This window comes from Mesoplodon mirus (genome assembly GCF_964341445.2).
Source record: "Mesoplodon mirus genome assembly, chromosome: 3".
In the NCBI taxonomy this organism is placed as follows: domain Eukaryota; kingdom Metazoa; phylum Chordata; class Mammalia; order Artiodactyla; family Ziphiidae; genus Mesoplodon; species Mesoplodon mirus.
In genome coordinates this window covers 88,956,684-88,976,325 of record NC_138978.1, presented here as the reverse complement: position 1 = coordinate 88,976,325, position 19,642 = coordinate 88,956,684, and the positions used below count along the sequence as shown (strand labels likewise).

General features: G+C 37.7%; 1 protein-coding gene across 1 annotated transcript in view; it reads right to left on the bottom strand.

Annotated features, from left to right (window-relative positions):
- The window catches only part of FNBP1L (formin binding protein 1 like), a gene marked incomplete at its 5' end in the record, with an annotated part of 86,481 nt that extends 75,122 nt beyond the window's left edge, over positions 1-11,359 (bottom strand). Inside the window, one exon of the mRNA XM_082615104.1 lies at positions 11,267-11,359. Within this exon, the coding sequence (XP_082471230.1) occupies positions 11,267-11,359 (93 nt within the window). The remainder of the gene's footprint in view (positions 1-11,266) is intronic.
- Positions 11,360-19,642: the final 8,283 nt, after the last annotated feature.

Here is a 19,642-nt window from a genome sequence, read left to right as displayed (position 1 = left end):
CTGTTGTGGTCTCTCCCGTTGCGGAGCACAGGCTCCAGACGCGCAGGCTCAGCGGCCATGGCTCACAGGCCCAGCCGCTCCGCAGCATGGGGGATCCCCCCGGACCAGGGCACAAACCCGTGTCCCCTGCATCGGAAGGCAGACTCTCAACCACTGCGCCACCAGGGAAGCCCCAATTCTATGTGATTTTTATTTCAACCTCAAAAACTAGCTTGTGAGCCGGTAGGGTAGCTGTTACTAGCTTTCATTTCCAATACTGTGCATAGTACTCTGCATGAATACATAATTTCAGACTTTTTAAAAGAAATTCATGTTAAGACTGATTTTTTTTCACTCCTAAAACAGCACTGGAGTAAACATTGTACTGCATAAAGATTACTTACAAATATTATAACTATGAAGTAAGTTTTAAAGGAGACTATTAGAATTCTTACTAGACCTTTAATGTCTACAGCAAAATGACTGTCAACAGAAAAAGAATGGCTTCTATTTGCTAAAGTGAAATAAATCGTAATATTATGATAATATTGAAATAAATCATATATTTAGAATAACAATTAAAAGATAAACTAGGAGAAAAGTAAACACATGGAAGAAGTTTAGCAACTAAGAGTTTAGCAACTAAATAAGGCAAAAAAATTTCAGGTTAGCACCGTGTTTTTCTAGTAGATTTGTAGTGAAATGGAATAGACTGAAATTTTACATATAGACCAACACTTTTCTTTTTTTGTCTTTCTTAAATTTACTTCCCTGTCTACTTCCAAAAAGGATTGAGGAGAATGACCAACATTTATACAGAATTAGACTGTTTATTCACAGATGGCAAGAAAATATAAAAATGTATTACAAAGGTATTATTTGTAAAAATGTAATACAAACGTATTATTATAAATGGACAGCAGTCTGTTACTTTTTGCTACATTCCCAGCTCAGAAGTAAAATCTGATGCCAACAAGTTAGACAATCTAGAAGAAATGAACAAATCCCTAGAATCATACAACCTTCCAAGAGTGACAGGAATAGAAAATCTGAATAGACCAATCACTAGTACAGAGGTTGAAACAGTAATCAAAAAGCTCCCCCCAGGGCTTCCCAGGTGGCGCAGTGGTTGAGAGTCCACCTGCCGATGCAGGAGACATGGGTTTGTGCCCTGGTCCAGGAAGATCCCACATGCCGCGGAGCGGCTGGGCCCGTGAGCCATGGCCTCTAGGCCTGAGCATCCGGAGCCTGTGCTCCACAATGGGAGAGGCCACAACAGTGAGAGGCCCACATACCACAAAAAAAAAAAAAAAAAAAAAAGGCTCCCCCCCAAAAAACAGTCCAGGACCAAAAAACAGCTTCACAGATGAATTCTATCAAACATTCTAAGAAGATCTAATACTCAACCATCTCAAACTATTCCAAAAAATTAAAGAGAAGGAAACACTTCTAAACTCATTTAACGAGGCTAGCATTACTATGATACCAAAATTAGATAAGGATGCTACCAGAAAATTACAGGCCAATATCCCTATGAACATGAATGCAAAAATCCTAAATAAAATATTAGCAAACTGAATTCAACAATATGTTAAAAGGCCCATACACCATGACCAAGTGGGATTTATTCCAGGGACATAAGGATGACTCAATATGCGCAAATCAATCAACATGATACGTCACATTAACAAAATGAAAGACAAAAGTCATATGAGCATCTCAATAGATGCAGAAAAGGCATTTGACAAGATGCAACACCCGTTTATGATAAAAACTCTCAATAAAGTGGGTAAAAAGGGGGACTTCCCTGGTGGTTCAGTGGTTAAGAATCCGCCTGCCAATGCAGGGGACACGGGTTCAAGCCCCACTCCGGGAAGATCCCACGTGCCACGGAGCAACTAAGCCTATGCACCACAAGTACTGAGCCTGCACTCTAGAGCCCGCAAGCCACAACTACTGAATCCATGTGCCGCAACTACCGAAGCTCACGCGCCCAGAGCCCATGCTCTGCAACAAAAGAAGCCACCGCGATGAGGAGCCCGTGCACCACAACGAAGAGTAGCACCCACTCGCTGCAACTAGAGAAAGCCTGCACACAGCAATGAAGACCCAATGCAGCCATAAATAAATAAAATTTTTTTTAAAAAACTTATTAAAAAAAAGTGGGTAAGAAGGGATGTACCTCAACATAATGAAGGCCATATATGACAAACATACAGGTAACATCATACTCAATGGTAAAAAAGAAAAAAAACCAAGTTATCCCTCTAAGAACAGGAATAGGACAAGGATGCCCACTCTCACCACTCCTATTCAACACAGTATTGGAAGTCCTAGCCAGAGCAATTAGGTAAGATAAAATAAATAAAAGGTCTCCAGTTGGAAAGGAAGAAGTAAAAGTGTTACTATGTGCAGATAACATGGTTTTATATATAGAAAACCCTAAAAACTCCACCAAAAAAAACTTAGAAATAATAAATCAATACAATAAACTTGCAGGATACAAAATCAATATACAAAAATGTGTTGTATTTCTGTATGCTAACAATAAGCCACCAGAAAGAGAAATTAAGAATACAATCCTCAACAAAAAGAATAAAATATATAGGAGTAAATTTAACAAAGCAGGTGAAAAACCTGTACACTAAACAACTATAAGACACTGTTAAAAGAAATTGAAGAAAACACAAATAAATGGAAAAACAGTCTGTGCTCATGGGTTGGAAGAATTAACATTGTCAAATGTTATTATCTAAAGCAAGTCTACAGATTCAGTGCAATCCCTATCAAAATCTCAAAGTATTTTTTCACAGAAATAGAATAAAACATTCTAAAATTTATGTGAAACCACAAAAGACCCTGAATAGCAAAAGCAATCCTAAGAAAAAAGAACAAAGCTGGAGGTATCACACACCCTGCTTTCAAACTATACTACAAAGCCCCAGTAATCAAAACAGCATGGTACTGGCAAAAAAAAACAAATACATAGATCAATGGAATAGAACTGACAGCCCAGCAATAAACCCACACATATAACAGCAATAAATGTACGACAAAAGAGCAAAGAACATACAATGGAGAAAGGACAGTCTCTTCAATAAATGGTGTTGGGAAAACTGAACAACCACATGCAAACTAATGAAACTAGACCACTATCTCATACCAGACAGAAAAATTAACTCAAAATGGATTAAAGACTTGAACCTAAGACCTGAAACCATAAAATTTCTAGAAGAAAGCATACGCAATATGCTCTTTGACATCAGTCTAAGCAATATCTTTCTATATATGTCTCCTCAGGCAAGGGAAACAAAAGAAAAAAATAAACAAATGGGATATCAAACTAAAAAGTTTCTGCACAGCAAAGGAAACCATCAATAATAGCAAAAAACCTACAGAATGGGAGAAGATATTTGCAAATGATATATCCAATTAAAGGGTTAATATCCAAATATATAAAGACCTCATACACTAAACAACAAAAATACAAACAACCTGATTTAAAAATGGGCAGAGGAGCTAAATAGACATTTTTCCAAAGACATACAGATGGCCAACAGGCACATAAAAAGATGTTCAACATCACTAATTATTAGGGAAATGCAAATAAAAACCACAATGAGAAAAAAAAAACCCACTATGAAATATCATCTCAGCCCTGTCACAACGGCTATTAACAAAAAGACAAGAAATAACAGGTGTTCGTGAGGATACAGAGAAAAGACAACCCTCATGAACGTAGGTGTAGCCACTATGGAAGACACAGTATGTAGATGTCTCAAAAAATTAAGAACAGAGAAACTAACACAACATTGTAAAGCAATTATACTCCAATAAAGATGTTTAAAAAAAAGCTGCTTAAAAATGAAGTATGTTCTAGAGTCAGAACTACACAGAAAAAAAAAAAAAATTAAGAACAGAGCTACCGTATGTTCCAGCTATCCCACTCTGGGTATTTATCCAAAGAATATAAAAACACTAATCCGAAAAGATATCTGCACCCCCATGTTGTTCACTGCAGCATTATTTACAACAGCCAAGATATGGAAACAACCTAACTGCCCATCAATGGATGAACAGATAAAGATGTGGTATATACATACAATGGAATACTACTCAACCATAAAAAAGATGAAATCTTGACATTTGGAACAACATGGATGGATCTTGAGGTACTATGCTAAGTGAAATAAGTCAGACAGAGAAAGACAAATGCTATAAGATTTCACTCATCTGTGAAATATAAAAAACTAATAAACAAACAAAAACAAAATAAAGGAACAAACCAAACAAATTAAATATGTAGAGGGACTTTCCTGGTGATCCAGTGGTAAAGAATCTGCCTTCCAATGCAGGGGACATTCGTTCAATCCCTGGTCAGGGAACTAAGATTCCACATGCCGTGGGGCAACTAAGCCCATGAGCCATAACTACTGAGCCTGTGCACCTCATCTAGAGAGCCTGTGTGCCACAAGCTACAGAGCCCACGTGCTCTGGAGCCCACGTGCCACAACTAGAGAGAGAAAACCAGCATGCCACAACTAGAGAGAAGCCCACGTGCTGCAACAAAGATCCCATGTACCGCAACTAAGATCTGACGTAGCCAAAAAATAAAAAAATAAAATAAATATTAAAAAAAACATAGGTAGATACAGAGAACAGAGTAGTGGTTACCAGAGGGGAAGGGGGGGAGGGTGAAAAGGATAAAGTGGGTCAACTGAATGGTGACAATGGAAAATAAGGTTTCGGTGGTGAGCACAATGCATGGTATACAAAAGTAGAAATATAGTGTTATACACATGAAACATGTTATAAATCAATGCTGCCTCAATAAAAATTAAAAAAAGAACTATTGTCTACTTTGAACCTCAATTTCTCTTGAATTTTACTATGCCTTCATTTTAGCATAGGAATTAAATTAATTACATGCTTATAAGTGTGACTCATAAATTGGTTAAAATTTTGGACTACTGTTATTTTATCCCCCAATTAATGGGCTATTAGTTTCCTTAATTTTCCCTCTTAAATATTCTTAAACATTTCAAGTATCAATACTGTTTTCCTTTCTGATGGCATTAATGCCAAATGACTATTGATAGGCTGGTAGTAGTAATAAAGACTGGGTCTGAAGTATGTTTTCAGTAACATATTCAGGGAGTAGTACCCGACAAATGGTTCCCTGAGATTTTTTAGCCAAAAGAAAAAAAAAAGGGCAACACTGACCTCTGAGGCCTAACTGCTTATAAAGAAATTAAGAAGTCTGTTTCACAATATAGTGGGACACCTACAACAAAAGGAGGGAAGTTTCAGCTGTTTGTTAGTTATGCACCTCTTCCACTGCAGCATTTACCTGAAGGGTTTCCATGGTAACACAAGTAAGATTAATAATATCATGCATTGGAGGAAGTGATCAAGATTATGGATTTTTTTGGAGAGCAGGCAGCACTTTGCATGGTAAGGACCCTTGAAACTTCCCTTTATTTGTACTGCGCATGTTTTCAGAACTACTATAATTTTATGCAGAATATCCCAATAATTTCCCAAAGCCTTTAATGTTTCATAGGATATTATAAATACCGTTATTTTGGAAAAGAATAGGAACACAGAATATGAAAGTGTAATATAGTTTAAGAATCTCCTTATGTGCTGTACTAGGTATGTCTGAACCTCTTTCCTTCTAGAGCAAACATTGTGGTGGTGGTGGCGGTGGTTACAGGCATGATGACAGAGACAATGATGATTGGCCACCTCACAAAGTGCCAGTTATGTGCCCGGCATTTTGGTAACTGAATTACACACATTCATGTAAATTTTATGCCTAAGCCAGTTGGCACTGTATATGTGATTTTCCCCACATTTTAATAAAGGGATTGAACTTCAAAAAAAAAAAAAAGATTATGGATTTTTTTTAAAAAAGATTTTTTTTTCACAAGCATTATTTGCTCTTGTGCTAATTGGAAGATTTGAAATACAGTCTGGAAACTTTATTATGTGGAAACTTGAAGAGATTTAATAAGCTGCTTCCTTAAATTAGCAGGTTTTAGAATTTAAAGACCCTGAGAGACCCAACTTGTAAAGTGCCCCTAGGGTCATCAGTAAGAAAATATAAAGACACCTGAAGGGAAGTACACTCCAGTGCCCAAAGTGTGGAGGAATCTTATATGCATTATCTCATTTAATCTTCCACCCACAACTCTGTGACATTGGTGGTATTATCCTTATTTTATATAGAGAGAAATGAGTTCTCAGAGGTTAAGTGATTTATGAAGGGTACAGAGTGTCTTTCCATTTGACATTTCAGGAAAAAGACAAAAGCATTATTGATTTGTCCAAGGTATTTAAACTCAGGTTGGTGCATGGAGCAAGTGGCTACTAGAGGTTTACTCATTTCTCCTTGCTAAACTGTCCTGAGTTCAGTAAAATCATAAACTGTGAAGAACTGCAGTGCTCTGGAGGGAAAATAAAAAGATTTAGGAAAGTTACAAATTTTGATGTAGGAATCAACGGCTGCCTTTTGGAAAGCAAACTTCAGGATTTATCTGAATCACCAAGCACCTTTCCTGTCATCGTGACTGCATGAATTAAAGAAAACCTGAGCCAAAATTAAACTCCCCATTAGAAGAAATATTACTTCTGAGATTTTTGGAAATAGCTACATAAATCTCAGCACTCCCCAGGAACTTCTGAATGGCTAAATTCTGTGTAATATTTGTGTCTACTTGGCTTGGAAAAAGCATATTCTCTTTCATAAAATTGATAAAATAAAAGCTGAAAGATGCAATATCTAAATCACAGCATGGATTTGGGCCCTAAACATAATGCTGTAATTCTTGATAACAGTTAACCTATGAAAAGTATTGAGGGGCTCTCACTTTTCTATGAATATAGTTGATTGCCTTCTTACTGCTTTTTTTTGTTATTGTTGTTTTTGGTGGTTTTTTTTGTTTGTTTGTTTTTTGTTTTTTTACAGTAGGTCCTTGTTGGTTATCTATTACTGCTTTTTTTTTTTTTTTTTTTTGCGGTACGCGGGCTTCTCACTGTTGTGGCCTCTCCCGTTGCGGCGCACAGGCTCCGGACGCGCAGGCTCAGCGGCCATGGCTCACGGGCCCAGCCGCTCCGCGGCATGTGGGATCCTCCCAGACCGGGGCACGAACCCGTGTCCCCTGCATCGGCAGGCGGACTCTCAACCACTTGCGCCACCAGGGAAGCCCCATATTACTGCTTTTTAAACTTACCAAATATTCATTTGACTTACAGTCTAATGTTTATCATTGTTAGCAATAAAAAATTAATGACCTGTATACATTAATTTTTTAACATGAAGTTCCCACAGTTGGAAGACTTGAATGCCCCAAAGTAGAGACACTTAACCAAGTGCCCAGGTTACAAAGTATAGGGCATAATTCTGAGGCTATCTGGGGTGGAAAGCAGGAAAAGTGAACAGCCAAGTGAAACTGGCGAAATAGGCCCTTGGGGAAACTGCCTGGGTGTCTTACTTGACCAGGCAGTTGAGTAGTCTAAGGTAAGGGGTTCCTGAACTTTTGAATTTCATGGACCAGTATAATTTCATATTAGATTTTGGAGACTGACAAAAGATTGTCAACCTTGTGTCTGTTTTAACATGTTTACTTTAACAAATAAAATACATCAATTAGTGCCTCTACTCACCATCATTTTATAAAAGAAACAATTTAATACCCCCCAAGAGAAGATATAATCTCAGAATAAGACAGTCCTTTAAATTTGTAAGATTAATAGCTTACTTTTTTAATCACCATGTACTACTTATTTTTCTCATTTTTTTGCAATATTAGTGAAACATTTGTTATGGGACCAGCATTTAAGAATCAACAGTCCAAAGCAAAGATTCCCTAACACTGATCCTCAAATAAGAAGTACCTAGGGTGCTTTAAAGGTAATGAATTTTGGGCCTCATCCCAGGCCTACTGAATCAATCTCTGGGGTAAGGTGTCCAGGAATTTTGAGCTACAGTTGGGTTTGGGGACATTGCTCCATAGTATATATAAACTTAAGTATGATTTAGGCATTCTTGGTAACAGGAATGTCCAATGTAGTCCATCTGGGCAACAAAAGTTCCAGACAGAAATCCTTTTGAGAAATCACGTGGAGTGGTGCTTGGGGCTCAGGTACCTGTTTACCTGGCAGATTTACTAAGAATAGTACATCTCACTTCAAGGAGTGAGGTCTACTAAGAACAGCAGGATGCCAGGAGCTTGAATGTTGGCAGGGACTAGGAAAGGGTAGTAAGGCCAGTTCTCCAGGGGGATTAAAATACTAAACACAAGCAAGATATTGGGAATAAACTAAGGCAAAAACCTAGGTTTTTAACTGGAACCACCATGATGTATAGAGTGTTGTTACTTATATGAGTTACTAACTATTGCAGTTAAGTACCAGGTTTGGAGAATGTGATTTAAGCCCTGTGATTTTAAAGCTCTATAAGGATTAGCTAAGAAAGTGTTTGACATAGTGTTTGTGCATTGTAAATGCTCAATAAAAATGTGTTGAATAAAGTCAACTTTTACTTTTAAACATTTTTTAAAACTCTATTTTTCTTCCATGCCTAGAAATGATTTTGAGGTTCTGGGGAATGTACACAATTAAAAATAGGATAGGGTGATAGGTTTAATATATCACACTCATGATTTCAGCATAGGAACCTTGCCCTTGTTGAAAGAAACATTCAGAACAAAAGTAAGTAATACAGTCAGCTCTTTCTCAGTTATCAAAAGTTGTAGAAGAAAACAGTATTGTTTATGATTTTTTTAAGTCCCTAATATTTGACTCTGGAACACAGTTAACATTAAGTTTTTATAGCAGATTTACTTTCCAAATATTTTGTTCAGCTGGTATTTATAGTAATGTGTATTTTTTCAGGTTATATATACCTGTTTGTTTGGGGAGATCTGGCTGGCAGATGAAGGTTAATCCAGGATTGAACATTTGCCACCAGCAGTGTCTGCAGGAGACAGAATAGCAGAGCAGTCTAGAGTTCAGATCCTGAAGCCAGACCATCTGAATTTGAATTCCAATCCCACCTCTTACTGACTCTTGGATCTTTCTCAAACTAATTAATCTCTGTGGCTAACTTTACTCATCTGTAAAGTAAGGGATAATAATAATAACCTACCTTGTAGAGTTTTTTATGAAAAGTAAATGAACATGTGTAAACCATATATGTATATAAGTGTTAAATATGTTAGTTACTTTCACTAATTTGGAACAATCAATACTGACTGTAGTTTTATAGAACCTTTAGACTTTTTTTTTTACCTGAATAAGAATTTCTTTAATTCTCATGAACATATAACATATTCAATGATGTAACAAACAAGTTGTGTCAAACTTTCAATACATCAAAAATCCTGATCTAATTTTAAACAAACTTTGAAAGATTTTTTTAAAAGATGGCATGTACCCCAACTCTAAGTCAACTTAAACATGCTACCAGACAAAATTAACAGTAGGAAATGCAAGCTGCCATGGCTCTGAACATCTGTACGAGTTCTTACTAGATATGCCAAAATGCAAAGCATTGACTAATATGAGAACCTTTTGACTTTCAACTTTCCGAAGGAGCTTTGTGTTGTTCCACGGTATAGATGTTTTAGGAAGAATGACTGTCCTTCCTTGAGACTATAGATACAGATTATAAATTAAATCATCCAGTGATTTTCTTTTTTGTGTGGCTAAATATCAGATTTTTTTATTTTCATGTCTTTGTAAAACCAGAATAGTTTCTATTTGCAGACTCGTATTTGAATATTGTCAAATATTTGAAAAAATATTGTCAAAATTTTTAATCATAAGCAAATCAAGTTACATTTTTCTGACTCCTACTTCTGTTCTTGCTAATGTCAAGGTATAATATAAAAGCTATAAAAGTACAGAAACTACAGAGAATCTTCATCTCCTAATAGCAAATATGTTAGTATTAGAGGCTGACCAATCTTGTGGCTTTAACTGAGCACAGAAAAAGATTCATTCAGGGTAGTTAAGAAAGACTATTGCTCAGTCATTACATATGTGTATGTATACACTTTCTTTGAAGAAATTCAGATTTTTTTTTAATTACCAAAACTAAATGGACAGGTTTAATGCTTTAAGAAGGAACTCCTAGCAGATTTCCTTGAGAATACACTGTCTTCACTCATTTCAAGTCAGTAAAAATCTATCTGGGCCTGCCATCATATTAGAGGTATATTCATCCAGTTCACTTAAAGTGACTTAAATTCATAAAAATTAAGCTTGTATCCAAATTTTCATTAAGATTTAAAGACCAATCTGTTTATATACAGGTAGATATATGCCAGACTTGATAGATACACAATTTTTACTAGTTAAAAAACAATCAATCTACAATACAATTCTCAACTGGGGTCAATTTTGACCCCTCCCCAACCAAGGGACATTTGGCAATGTCTGGAGACATTTTTGGATGTCACAACCCGGAGAGGAGAGAGGGGGAACTGTTACTAGTATCTAGTGGACAGAGGCCAAAGATGCTGCTAAACCTCTTAGAATACACAGCTCCCCCTCCACCTCAACAAAGAAATAGCCAACCCAAATATCTATGGAGCCATGGTGGGAAAACCCTAATCTACCCTTCTTCTAGAAGAGACTAGAAGCCCAGACATTATTTTAAACTACTTAAAAGGACAGGAATGCTCTGAAGAACTGACCTGTGTGGGAAGAGAAGGTAAGAGAAGCAGTTGTGCCTTCTATGAGCCCTCACAGATGTAAAAGACACATACATGATCAAGACGAAGCCAAGAGTTTTAAATTAGACTTTTTAAAGGATGAAAATGGGGGTAATGAGATTCTGGGTAAGATGCTAAAGAGGAATGACAGCAGCCAAAACTTGGAACTGGAAATGAGCACTGAATGTTGAGAACCATTAGTGAGGGAGACACTTGACCTCCATGATGAATATTTTTGGTACGAGCAAACAGAATCTTACAATTAAACAATTTCGAAACTGTAAGATATCCAGAGGTACTATTTAATGTTTCTGCCTCAAGATAAAAGAAATGAGAGGGGAGGGTGTTAAAAACAAGACAACAAGCTCAAAACGGAGTTCCTTATGCTAGGCCCCAAGACTTCACTTACAGTTTCAGACTATCCCAGAAATGGAATCTTAAACCAGTCAATCAGGAACTGCCTGATCAGCACGAGTTATTTATAATCTGCTTGACAGACCCCTGACACCACCTAAGGAAAGTAACTTTGCAATAACCAATCCACTTTTTTGCCTAGTATAACTTACTTGTTCCCGTTCCCTTCTACCTATAAAAGTCTCATTTTGTACAGCTCCCTGGAGCTCCTTTCTGTCTTCTAGGCTGAATGCTGCCTGATTCATGAATCGCTGAATAAAGCCAGCAAGATCTTTAAATTTTACTCAGTTTTTTAACAGAGGAAAGAATTATTTGGATTCCCAGGCATTCTATAATGAATTGAATAAAAGTAACTTTAATACAGTTAGCACTTTGTAGGAAGTCTGATTAGTTAGTAACCGCTGGGGAGAGCCAAACTCGTTACCAGTTTTCATGAGAGTCTTAGAATAAGTGAGTCAATGAGAAATAAGTCCCCATTCTGATATAACATCAAGGGGGAGAGGGTCAGTAGTGAGTAGTCTCATTTAGTCATTTATAATAATCACTCCCTTGCAAGCACCCTTAACTCTTTTGTCCTTCTCTCACTGTGATGTACTTTTGATAAAATCCCAACCCTGAGAACCAGACAATATCCAGTTGTCTAGCTCCTCCATATGACCATATCCAGTCAGCTAAATGTGGCTGGAGGAAAAACAGCCATTCATACTGCTTGGTGTCACCTTTAAATTTTTGATCACAAACCTCATGAGGGCCTATAAAGGTAACCTGACGTTACCTTTCAATCCCATTACATTTTCCTGGTCTGTTCACTCTCCTGCTCTTCACAATGACTATTTGCCACTTCTTCTTTCTCATGAAACCTCCAGTACCATCTTTCCTTTCCTCATTCTTAGCTGTTAATCTAGACTCCATTTTTTCACTGGGAAAATTGATAATTACCTATAATTATAGGTATATAACTATAGATAACTATAGATAATTACCTCATCTTTGCATCATTAAACTATCAGCCTGTACTCTGCCTTCTCTGTTCCACTGGTCCCTGCTCCTAAGATCAATTCTTTCATTTGTGCACTGATTCCATGCCATTTCTCAAGTACATTGCTTCTGAAATTATACCCTCTCCTGTATCATCATTTTCTCTTTCCTCTACATCTTTCTCATTCCCAAACATATAATATATCCTGTAATATCATCCACGTTAAAAAAAAAAAAGACAAAAACCAAGAAAGTCCCTTACTTCATGCCCTCATATAGCTCCATTACTCTGCTTCCTTTCTCAGCAATTCTTCCAAAAAATTGTTTTGTATACTTGCTGTTTCTACTTCTCACACTTCCCACTTACTTCTTCTCACCCCCAAATGCTTTATTGTGTATTTTCTACAAACAAGAACATTGTCCTACATAACAAAAATGTAACCATCAAAATCAGAAAATTAACACTGATACAATACTACCACCTAACTCTCAGACCCTATTCAAGTTTTCTCAACTGGTCCAACTATGTCCTTTACAACAATAGGATCAAGTCTAGAACGATGTTACAATTATTGTCACGTTCCTTTAGTCTCCTTCTATCTACAACAGTTCCTCAGTCTTCCCTTATCATGACTTTGACACTTTTGAAGGTTCTGAGCCAGTTATTTTATTGAATGACCATTGATTTGAGTTTGTCTAATCTTTCCCTGTGATTCAAATTATGCATCTTTGGCTGGAAATGATGGAGTATGCTTCTCATTGCACCCAATCAGGTGGCAAATGACTTTAATTCGTCCTATTACTTGTGATGCTAACTGATCACTTGATTAAGGGGATAAATGCCAGGGCTTTCCTGTATAAAGTTACTTTTTTACCTCTGCAATTAACTTTGAAACTATGAAATATTTTTTCCTCATCAAACTTTCAATTTATTCATTTATTTATTTATATCAGCATGAACTCATGGGTTCCTATTTTACTCCATGGACTATCATTCATAACCATCATTATTTATTTTGATGTTCAAATTGTCCCATATTTGGTCAGTGGGAGCCCCTTTAAGCTGACATCTGTTTTTGACATATCCTCATCATTCTTTGAACACTTCCCCACTTTCTAACACAAGATACTTCAGGCTCGTCTTTTACCTTCCCTGTCCCAGCCCTGGAAAGAGCTATTTCTCCAAGGAACTCTGGTTCCTTTTAGTGGAGAAAGATATTCAGAAGCCAAGAGTTGAATTTCATTGATTGCTATAGGTGTATCACTACTCCAAGGCCCTCTCAATGAACAGACCTTGAATACATGTACACACACATACACATAGGTAGACAGATACAGACAGACATATACACACATTTACCTCTTTATCTATCTAGTATATTGAAAACCTTGAGTTCACGCCAATTACCTCCAATTCCAATCTAACACCACCAACACCCTTTCAATATTTGTAATTCCCTTCTGCAAAGTCAAAAACCTGGCTCCCTTTATCCTTAATATATTTATTTACTCATTTAAATAATCCCTAATATGTAACCAATCTCCCTTTGTTACTGCCACTACTCCCCACCTAGATATCTTCCTGACTGTACTCAGCCTTCACATCCTTGTCAGACTGATGCCACCGTCCCCTTCCCTCAGATTCTATTTTATATCCCCCATCTATCACTTCCCTGCTTATCCCTAAATGAAAGGATTCTTAATTCATACAGTTTGCTTATTCTAGAACCAAAGTGAATTTGAGTGTGTTACAGACAGGCATTTTAAAAAATAAAGTTTCTCACAATTAAATAATTAGGAAGTCTGTGTCTATATGGTACTTAGAATTACAGAAAGGATTAGAATAAAGAAACAAAAGGTAGAATATTAAAAATAGATGTTAATGTCTTATTACACCTTCCAGCTTTCTAGGATAAAAATGTTTTAACCACAAAATGCATTAATGCAGGATATGGGTGCATATGGCTGTCTGAAACAGAAATTAGGATTTTTCAAACTAGACCAAAGTATTTCTTTTCTGCCCATCTGCCTTTATTGCTCAGGAAGCCTATGATTCTCAATTTTACAATGAGTTATCTCTTCCTTTAAATTCACTTATATTTACATTTAGAGCATTTTTCCTTTACTCCCATATCTTAGAAGCAATAATAGCTTTGTACCGTAATTTATTTTTGTGTTAAGAGTATTTAAAGGTTTAGGGCTTCCCTGGCAGCGCAGTGGTTAAGAATCCCCTGCCAATGCAAGGGACACAGGTTCGAGCCCTGGGCCGGGAAGATCCCACATGCCACGGAGCAACTAAGCCCATGCGCCACACTACTGAGCCTGTGCTCTAGAGCCCGCAAGCCACAACCACTAAAGCCTATGTGCCTAGAGTTCGTGCTCCACAACGAGAAGCCACTGCAAGGAGAAGCCTGCACACTGCAACGAAGAGCAGCCCCCACTCGCTGCAACTAGAGAAAGCCCACACGCACAGCAACTAAGACCCAACGCAACCAAACTAAATAATAAATCTTTTTTTTAAAAAAAGAGTACTTAAAGGTCTAATAAGAACAAGAAGAGCTTTATAGTTTCAAGTAAATCAAGAAGTTTACAGAATGAATACATACAACCTATTATTTTGTAGATTAACATCTTTTCACGTTTTTAAGATACAAATCTTGGTTGGTAGTAACATAAGTAAATCTAAACGGGTTTTATCTGCCTCACAATTTTTATTCCAATAGATAATTCAGCAATTATTGCTTCCCTGGTGGCGCAGTGGTTGAGAGATTGCCTGCCGATGCAGGGGACACGCATTCGTGCCCCGGTCCGGGAAGATCCCACATGCCGTGGAGCGGCTGGGCCCGTGAGCCATGGCTGCTGAGCCTGCGCGTCCAGAGCCTGTGCTCCGCAACGGGAGGCCACAACAGTGAGAGGCCCGCATACCGCAAAAAAAATAAATAAATAAACAAAACATATAGTAAGGCAGCATATTGCCATATTTATACATGTGTTTCAGACTCACTTTTCCGCTAATTTTTCATTTATTCACCCAGGACACACTCACTTTGTATAATAGTAAACCACCTACTTCTCTGCATTTTCCCTATCATCACGCTACACCAAGTTACAATTATCTTTCTTGGAATACTTTAGTAGTTTCTTAACTGGTCTCTTCAAGTTTCTAGTCATCCTCTAATTCATTTTTCAATTGTAGCTACAGTGATCTTTTCAAAATGCAAAAAGTTACCATGTCAGACAATACAGTACAATTGTTAAGAGCACTGATTCTGGAGCCAAGCTACCTGGATTCAAATCTAGACTCTGCCATTTATTATCTGTGTCACCTTTGACAAACCACCTAACCTCTCTGCCTCAGTTTCCTCATCTGTAGAATGGACATGTGATTCTTAAATGATTATAAGGATTAAATGAACTAACAATGTAAGTGCTCTGTGAATGGCAGTCTACCTCATCAACCTCAACCACATCTTTATTTGTATTTTATTGTTCTAGCCATTCTAGAAGGTTTTTGTTTTGTTTTGTTTTTCCCTTTGAGAAAAGGGCCACACGTTCTGATGTTTGAGGGCCTTTGCACAGCTACAGCCCCTATCTGAACTCACCCTTCCGCTCTCTTACATACACTTGTTGCCTATTAGATCCTAATCATTTTTCAGATCTCTGTCAACATCTCTTCCACAGGGAGACCCTCCCTAGTGCTAGGTTAGGTTTTTATGTCACTATCACCTTAAAGAATGTTGCTCCTTTCAGTCATAGTACTTACTGCTTTGGGTGACTATTTGCCTAACAGCTATCCTTTCCACCATGCCTGTTTTTGCTCACATTATGTGCTTAGCTCAACACTCAATCATTTGTTCAATTAAATAAGTGAATAATAACTGACACCTGTGCCAGGCATTGTGTGGCAGGCTCTTTTTTTTTTTTTTTTTTTTTTTTGGCTGTGTTGGGTCTTCATTGCTGTGCGCAGGCTTTTCTCTAGTTGTGGCTAGCAGGGGCTACTCTTTGTTGTGGTATGCAGGCTTCTCATTGCGGTGGCTTCTCTTGTTGTGGAGCACGGGCTCTAGGCGCGTGGGTTTCAGTAGTTGTGGCACGCGGGCTCAGTAATTGTGACTCATGGGCTCTAGAGCACAGGCTCAGTAGTTATGGTGCATGGGCTTAGTTGCTCCACGGCATGTGGGATCTTCCCAGACCGGGGCACGAACCCGTGTCCCCTGCATCGGCAGGCGGACTCTCAACCACTGCACCACCAGGGAAGTCCCTGAGTGCTTTATACATTTCATTTAATCTCACCTGATGGCAGGTATTATTTTGCAAATGTTATAGTTTTTCGGTTTTAATATGTATCGTGATTCTAGATACCAAGAAAAATTTTAAATAGGTAGAGGTCATTTAACATTCTGCTCACTTGAGAAAACCCAAAATGGCCACAGCTCTAGCCTCCACTGGAAATTAACAAGCTTTAGAACGCAATTACTATTCTAGGGCTCAAAAGAGAGCAGTGCTACTGTTCTCACTACTTTTAACTTTATTTCTTCAGTCTCCTTAATATCTATTTCCTACTGAGGAATTAGAGGTTCAGGTATCAAAGAAAAAAGCCAAGTGTGGGAATGAGAGTGCTGTGGAGAGAGGAAAAAGAAGCTAGACACAGAGTTAGCAAGGTAGCTTGGGGGGAAAAAATCCCCAATGTCTACCTACTATCTAAGAATAAGGTCCAAAATTTTTAAGAATTGCCTTCAAGGCTCTGCCCATCACCTTTCTACCTTCGTCTCACACCACTCTCTGCCCAAACCTCTAAGCCCCAGGCAAACTGGTCTCTCAGTAACTCTAAAAAATAACTGACAGAATCACCTGGGTAAGATTTCTTTTAAAAAAACATACTCCACAACCCCACCACAGACTTAGTAAATCAGAATCTCTGGAAGAGGGTACCAGGAATCTGTTTGGTTTTTGAATTGTTTTAAAAGAAACAGGATGTGTGAAGTACATTCCACAGAGAAGCCCTCTGACTCGTCAGACTAGGTACATCTATTATACATTTCCACAGTACTCTGTACTTAGCACTCATCACATTTGTAACAATTTGCTCAATACCTATCTTCCCTGCTGGATGGTACACACTCCTTCAGAGCAGTGACCATGTCTGTGTTCCTCACTATTTCCGCCTCCAGAACCACACTCTACCTTTCATATTTCTATGGACCCAGTTGACTGCATCAATGGGTTCCCTTGCCCTCCAACTTCTCCTTGGGTTCAGTCAATAGGAAGCACAAGCAGGATGAAAATAAGGTTAAGGTTTTTATTCCTCCAACTCTCTTCCTGCCAGGTAAGTACAAAATTCCTATGTTCCTCTACTGAAGGCCAGAGATCCTATCAGGCAGCCTTAACTTACAGCTCCTGTTAAGGTTCTAGTAACTATTCCTTCTCCTTGCCCATTAAGACCTAAGTAATAACAGCTCCCAACTGTTACTAACTCCAGGGTAATGCACCATCCACCGTGATTCCACTGACCAGGCTCGCACCTTTATAAATACTAATATCTTTATTAAACTCTCCCATGTAACCCTTTCAAGTGCGCTGTTTCCTACCAGGGCCGTGATACAATGTCCATTCAAAGATATGCTAAGCTGAAAATGACTTACACCATTAAGTCATCAACAAATGTTTGTTGAATGTATGAATGACCCTCAGTATTTAGAAGTTGTTGGGTAAATTAGATCCATTACAAGCACTTTAAAAAAAAAGGGGGCTTTGGAGTCACACAAACCTTTAGCTTTGCATGACAAGGTTAACCTTTCTTATTAGTTTCAACTTCTATAAAATGGGAATACCACCACTTACTTCATAGAGCTGGCATGAAAATAAAACAATATCTACCAGAAGGCCTGGCACACAGATATGTTCCAAATTCTAAGTTCCTCCCTTCCCCAAATCCAACTCTTTCAAAAAGACATTTGGCCAGAATTATATAAAATGGCTTGAAATCACTTATTAATTTAGTACTTCTTAACACTTTCCTTTAAAATGACTTATAAAAATAACACAGTAAGATAAAATAATTTTAAAAGAGATGAAAAAAAATGAAGGAGACAGAAATTTAAGATGATAATAAGAATGAACTTGTAAACAGAATGCAAACAAAAAACCCTATACACTTGCTGACAGTGAACCAGAAATCTGAATATAAGTTTTCTAGCAGCAAGTTCAAAATGGGAAATGCAAAATAGTCATAGGAAACAATTTCTATACAATAAAAAAGCTTGAAATTTCTCCCATGAGTCTCACAGAGGACACGTTACAACACAGTGAACAATATTCTAGACAAAGTCCTTATGGTAAACTGGCAAATTATTAGCACCTTCAAAAAATAACCTCTTTGCACATACACTGATGGCTGGCTTCTCAAGCAAACAGTTCGATAAAGGTAGCCAGTGTAATATTCATGGCAAAGAATGAAGGTTCTGAATACAAATACCAGAATTCATATCCCAGTTCTGCCACTTACTATGAAGTAGTTTTAGACAGGACACTTAACCTCTCTGAGCCCCCAAAAGTAAGAAACACTGCCTCAAATATACTAAGTATTCAATAATCATTCAATTATTCATAGTAATACTGCTAAAAGCAATATAATGGGAGTAGTAAGGGAATATGATGCAATCCAAGTAAAAGGAGTCTCCTAACGTCCTGGCTTAACATAAACAAAGATTTTAGATCATGTAAAGCAATGGTTCTCAAATCCTGGTATTATCAGAATCACCTAGGGTGTTTTTCAAAAATACAAACTACTGGGCTTAATTCCCAGATTCTGATACAGGAGGTTAGACTAGGGCTTGGGAGTTTGTTTTGCTTACTGCCTTTAAATTCCCGAAATGCTCCTAATGGTTAAGGACTGCTAGTTAACAGCAATGTTTCTCACCCCTGGGTAAGAACCACAATCACCGACAAAGTCTTACAGAACTCCAGATGCCTGACCATGCATCACCCCCAGAACTTAATGAATCAGAATCTTCAAGCCAAACTGGCCAAATTATGAACAGCTGGCTGAAATAAGAATTATTGTTGCTGTTGTTCAATACAGAGTAAAAAGTCCACAAAATAAATCAATAACCTCTGGACTATCAGAAGTTCAATGTAGAAAGAGATAAACTTAACCCGGAAACAATTAGGATAGATTAAAAAAAACCTAGTTTCTCAATCTAGAATAGAGTCAAAATACTAAGAAATAGAAAACAAAGACGTGGCTTTCACTAACAGAACAACTAACAGTCTATCTACAATACAATGAGTAAATAAGGGCCAGTGCAGCATCTGTAAACTTACATCACTAAAAAAGAATACTGCCATTACTCTTCTTCGAACAGAACTGTAGAAAAGCCAAAATATCTTAGTTATGGACATTAACTAAATTCTGTAATAAAATTCAGAATTCAAAAAGTCATGCATGGGGGCTTCCCTGGTGGCGCAGTGGTTAAGAGTCCGCCTACCGATGCAGGGGACACGGGTTCCTGTCCCGGTCCGGGAAGATCCCACATGCCGTGGAGCGGCTGGGC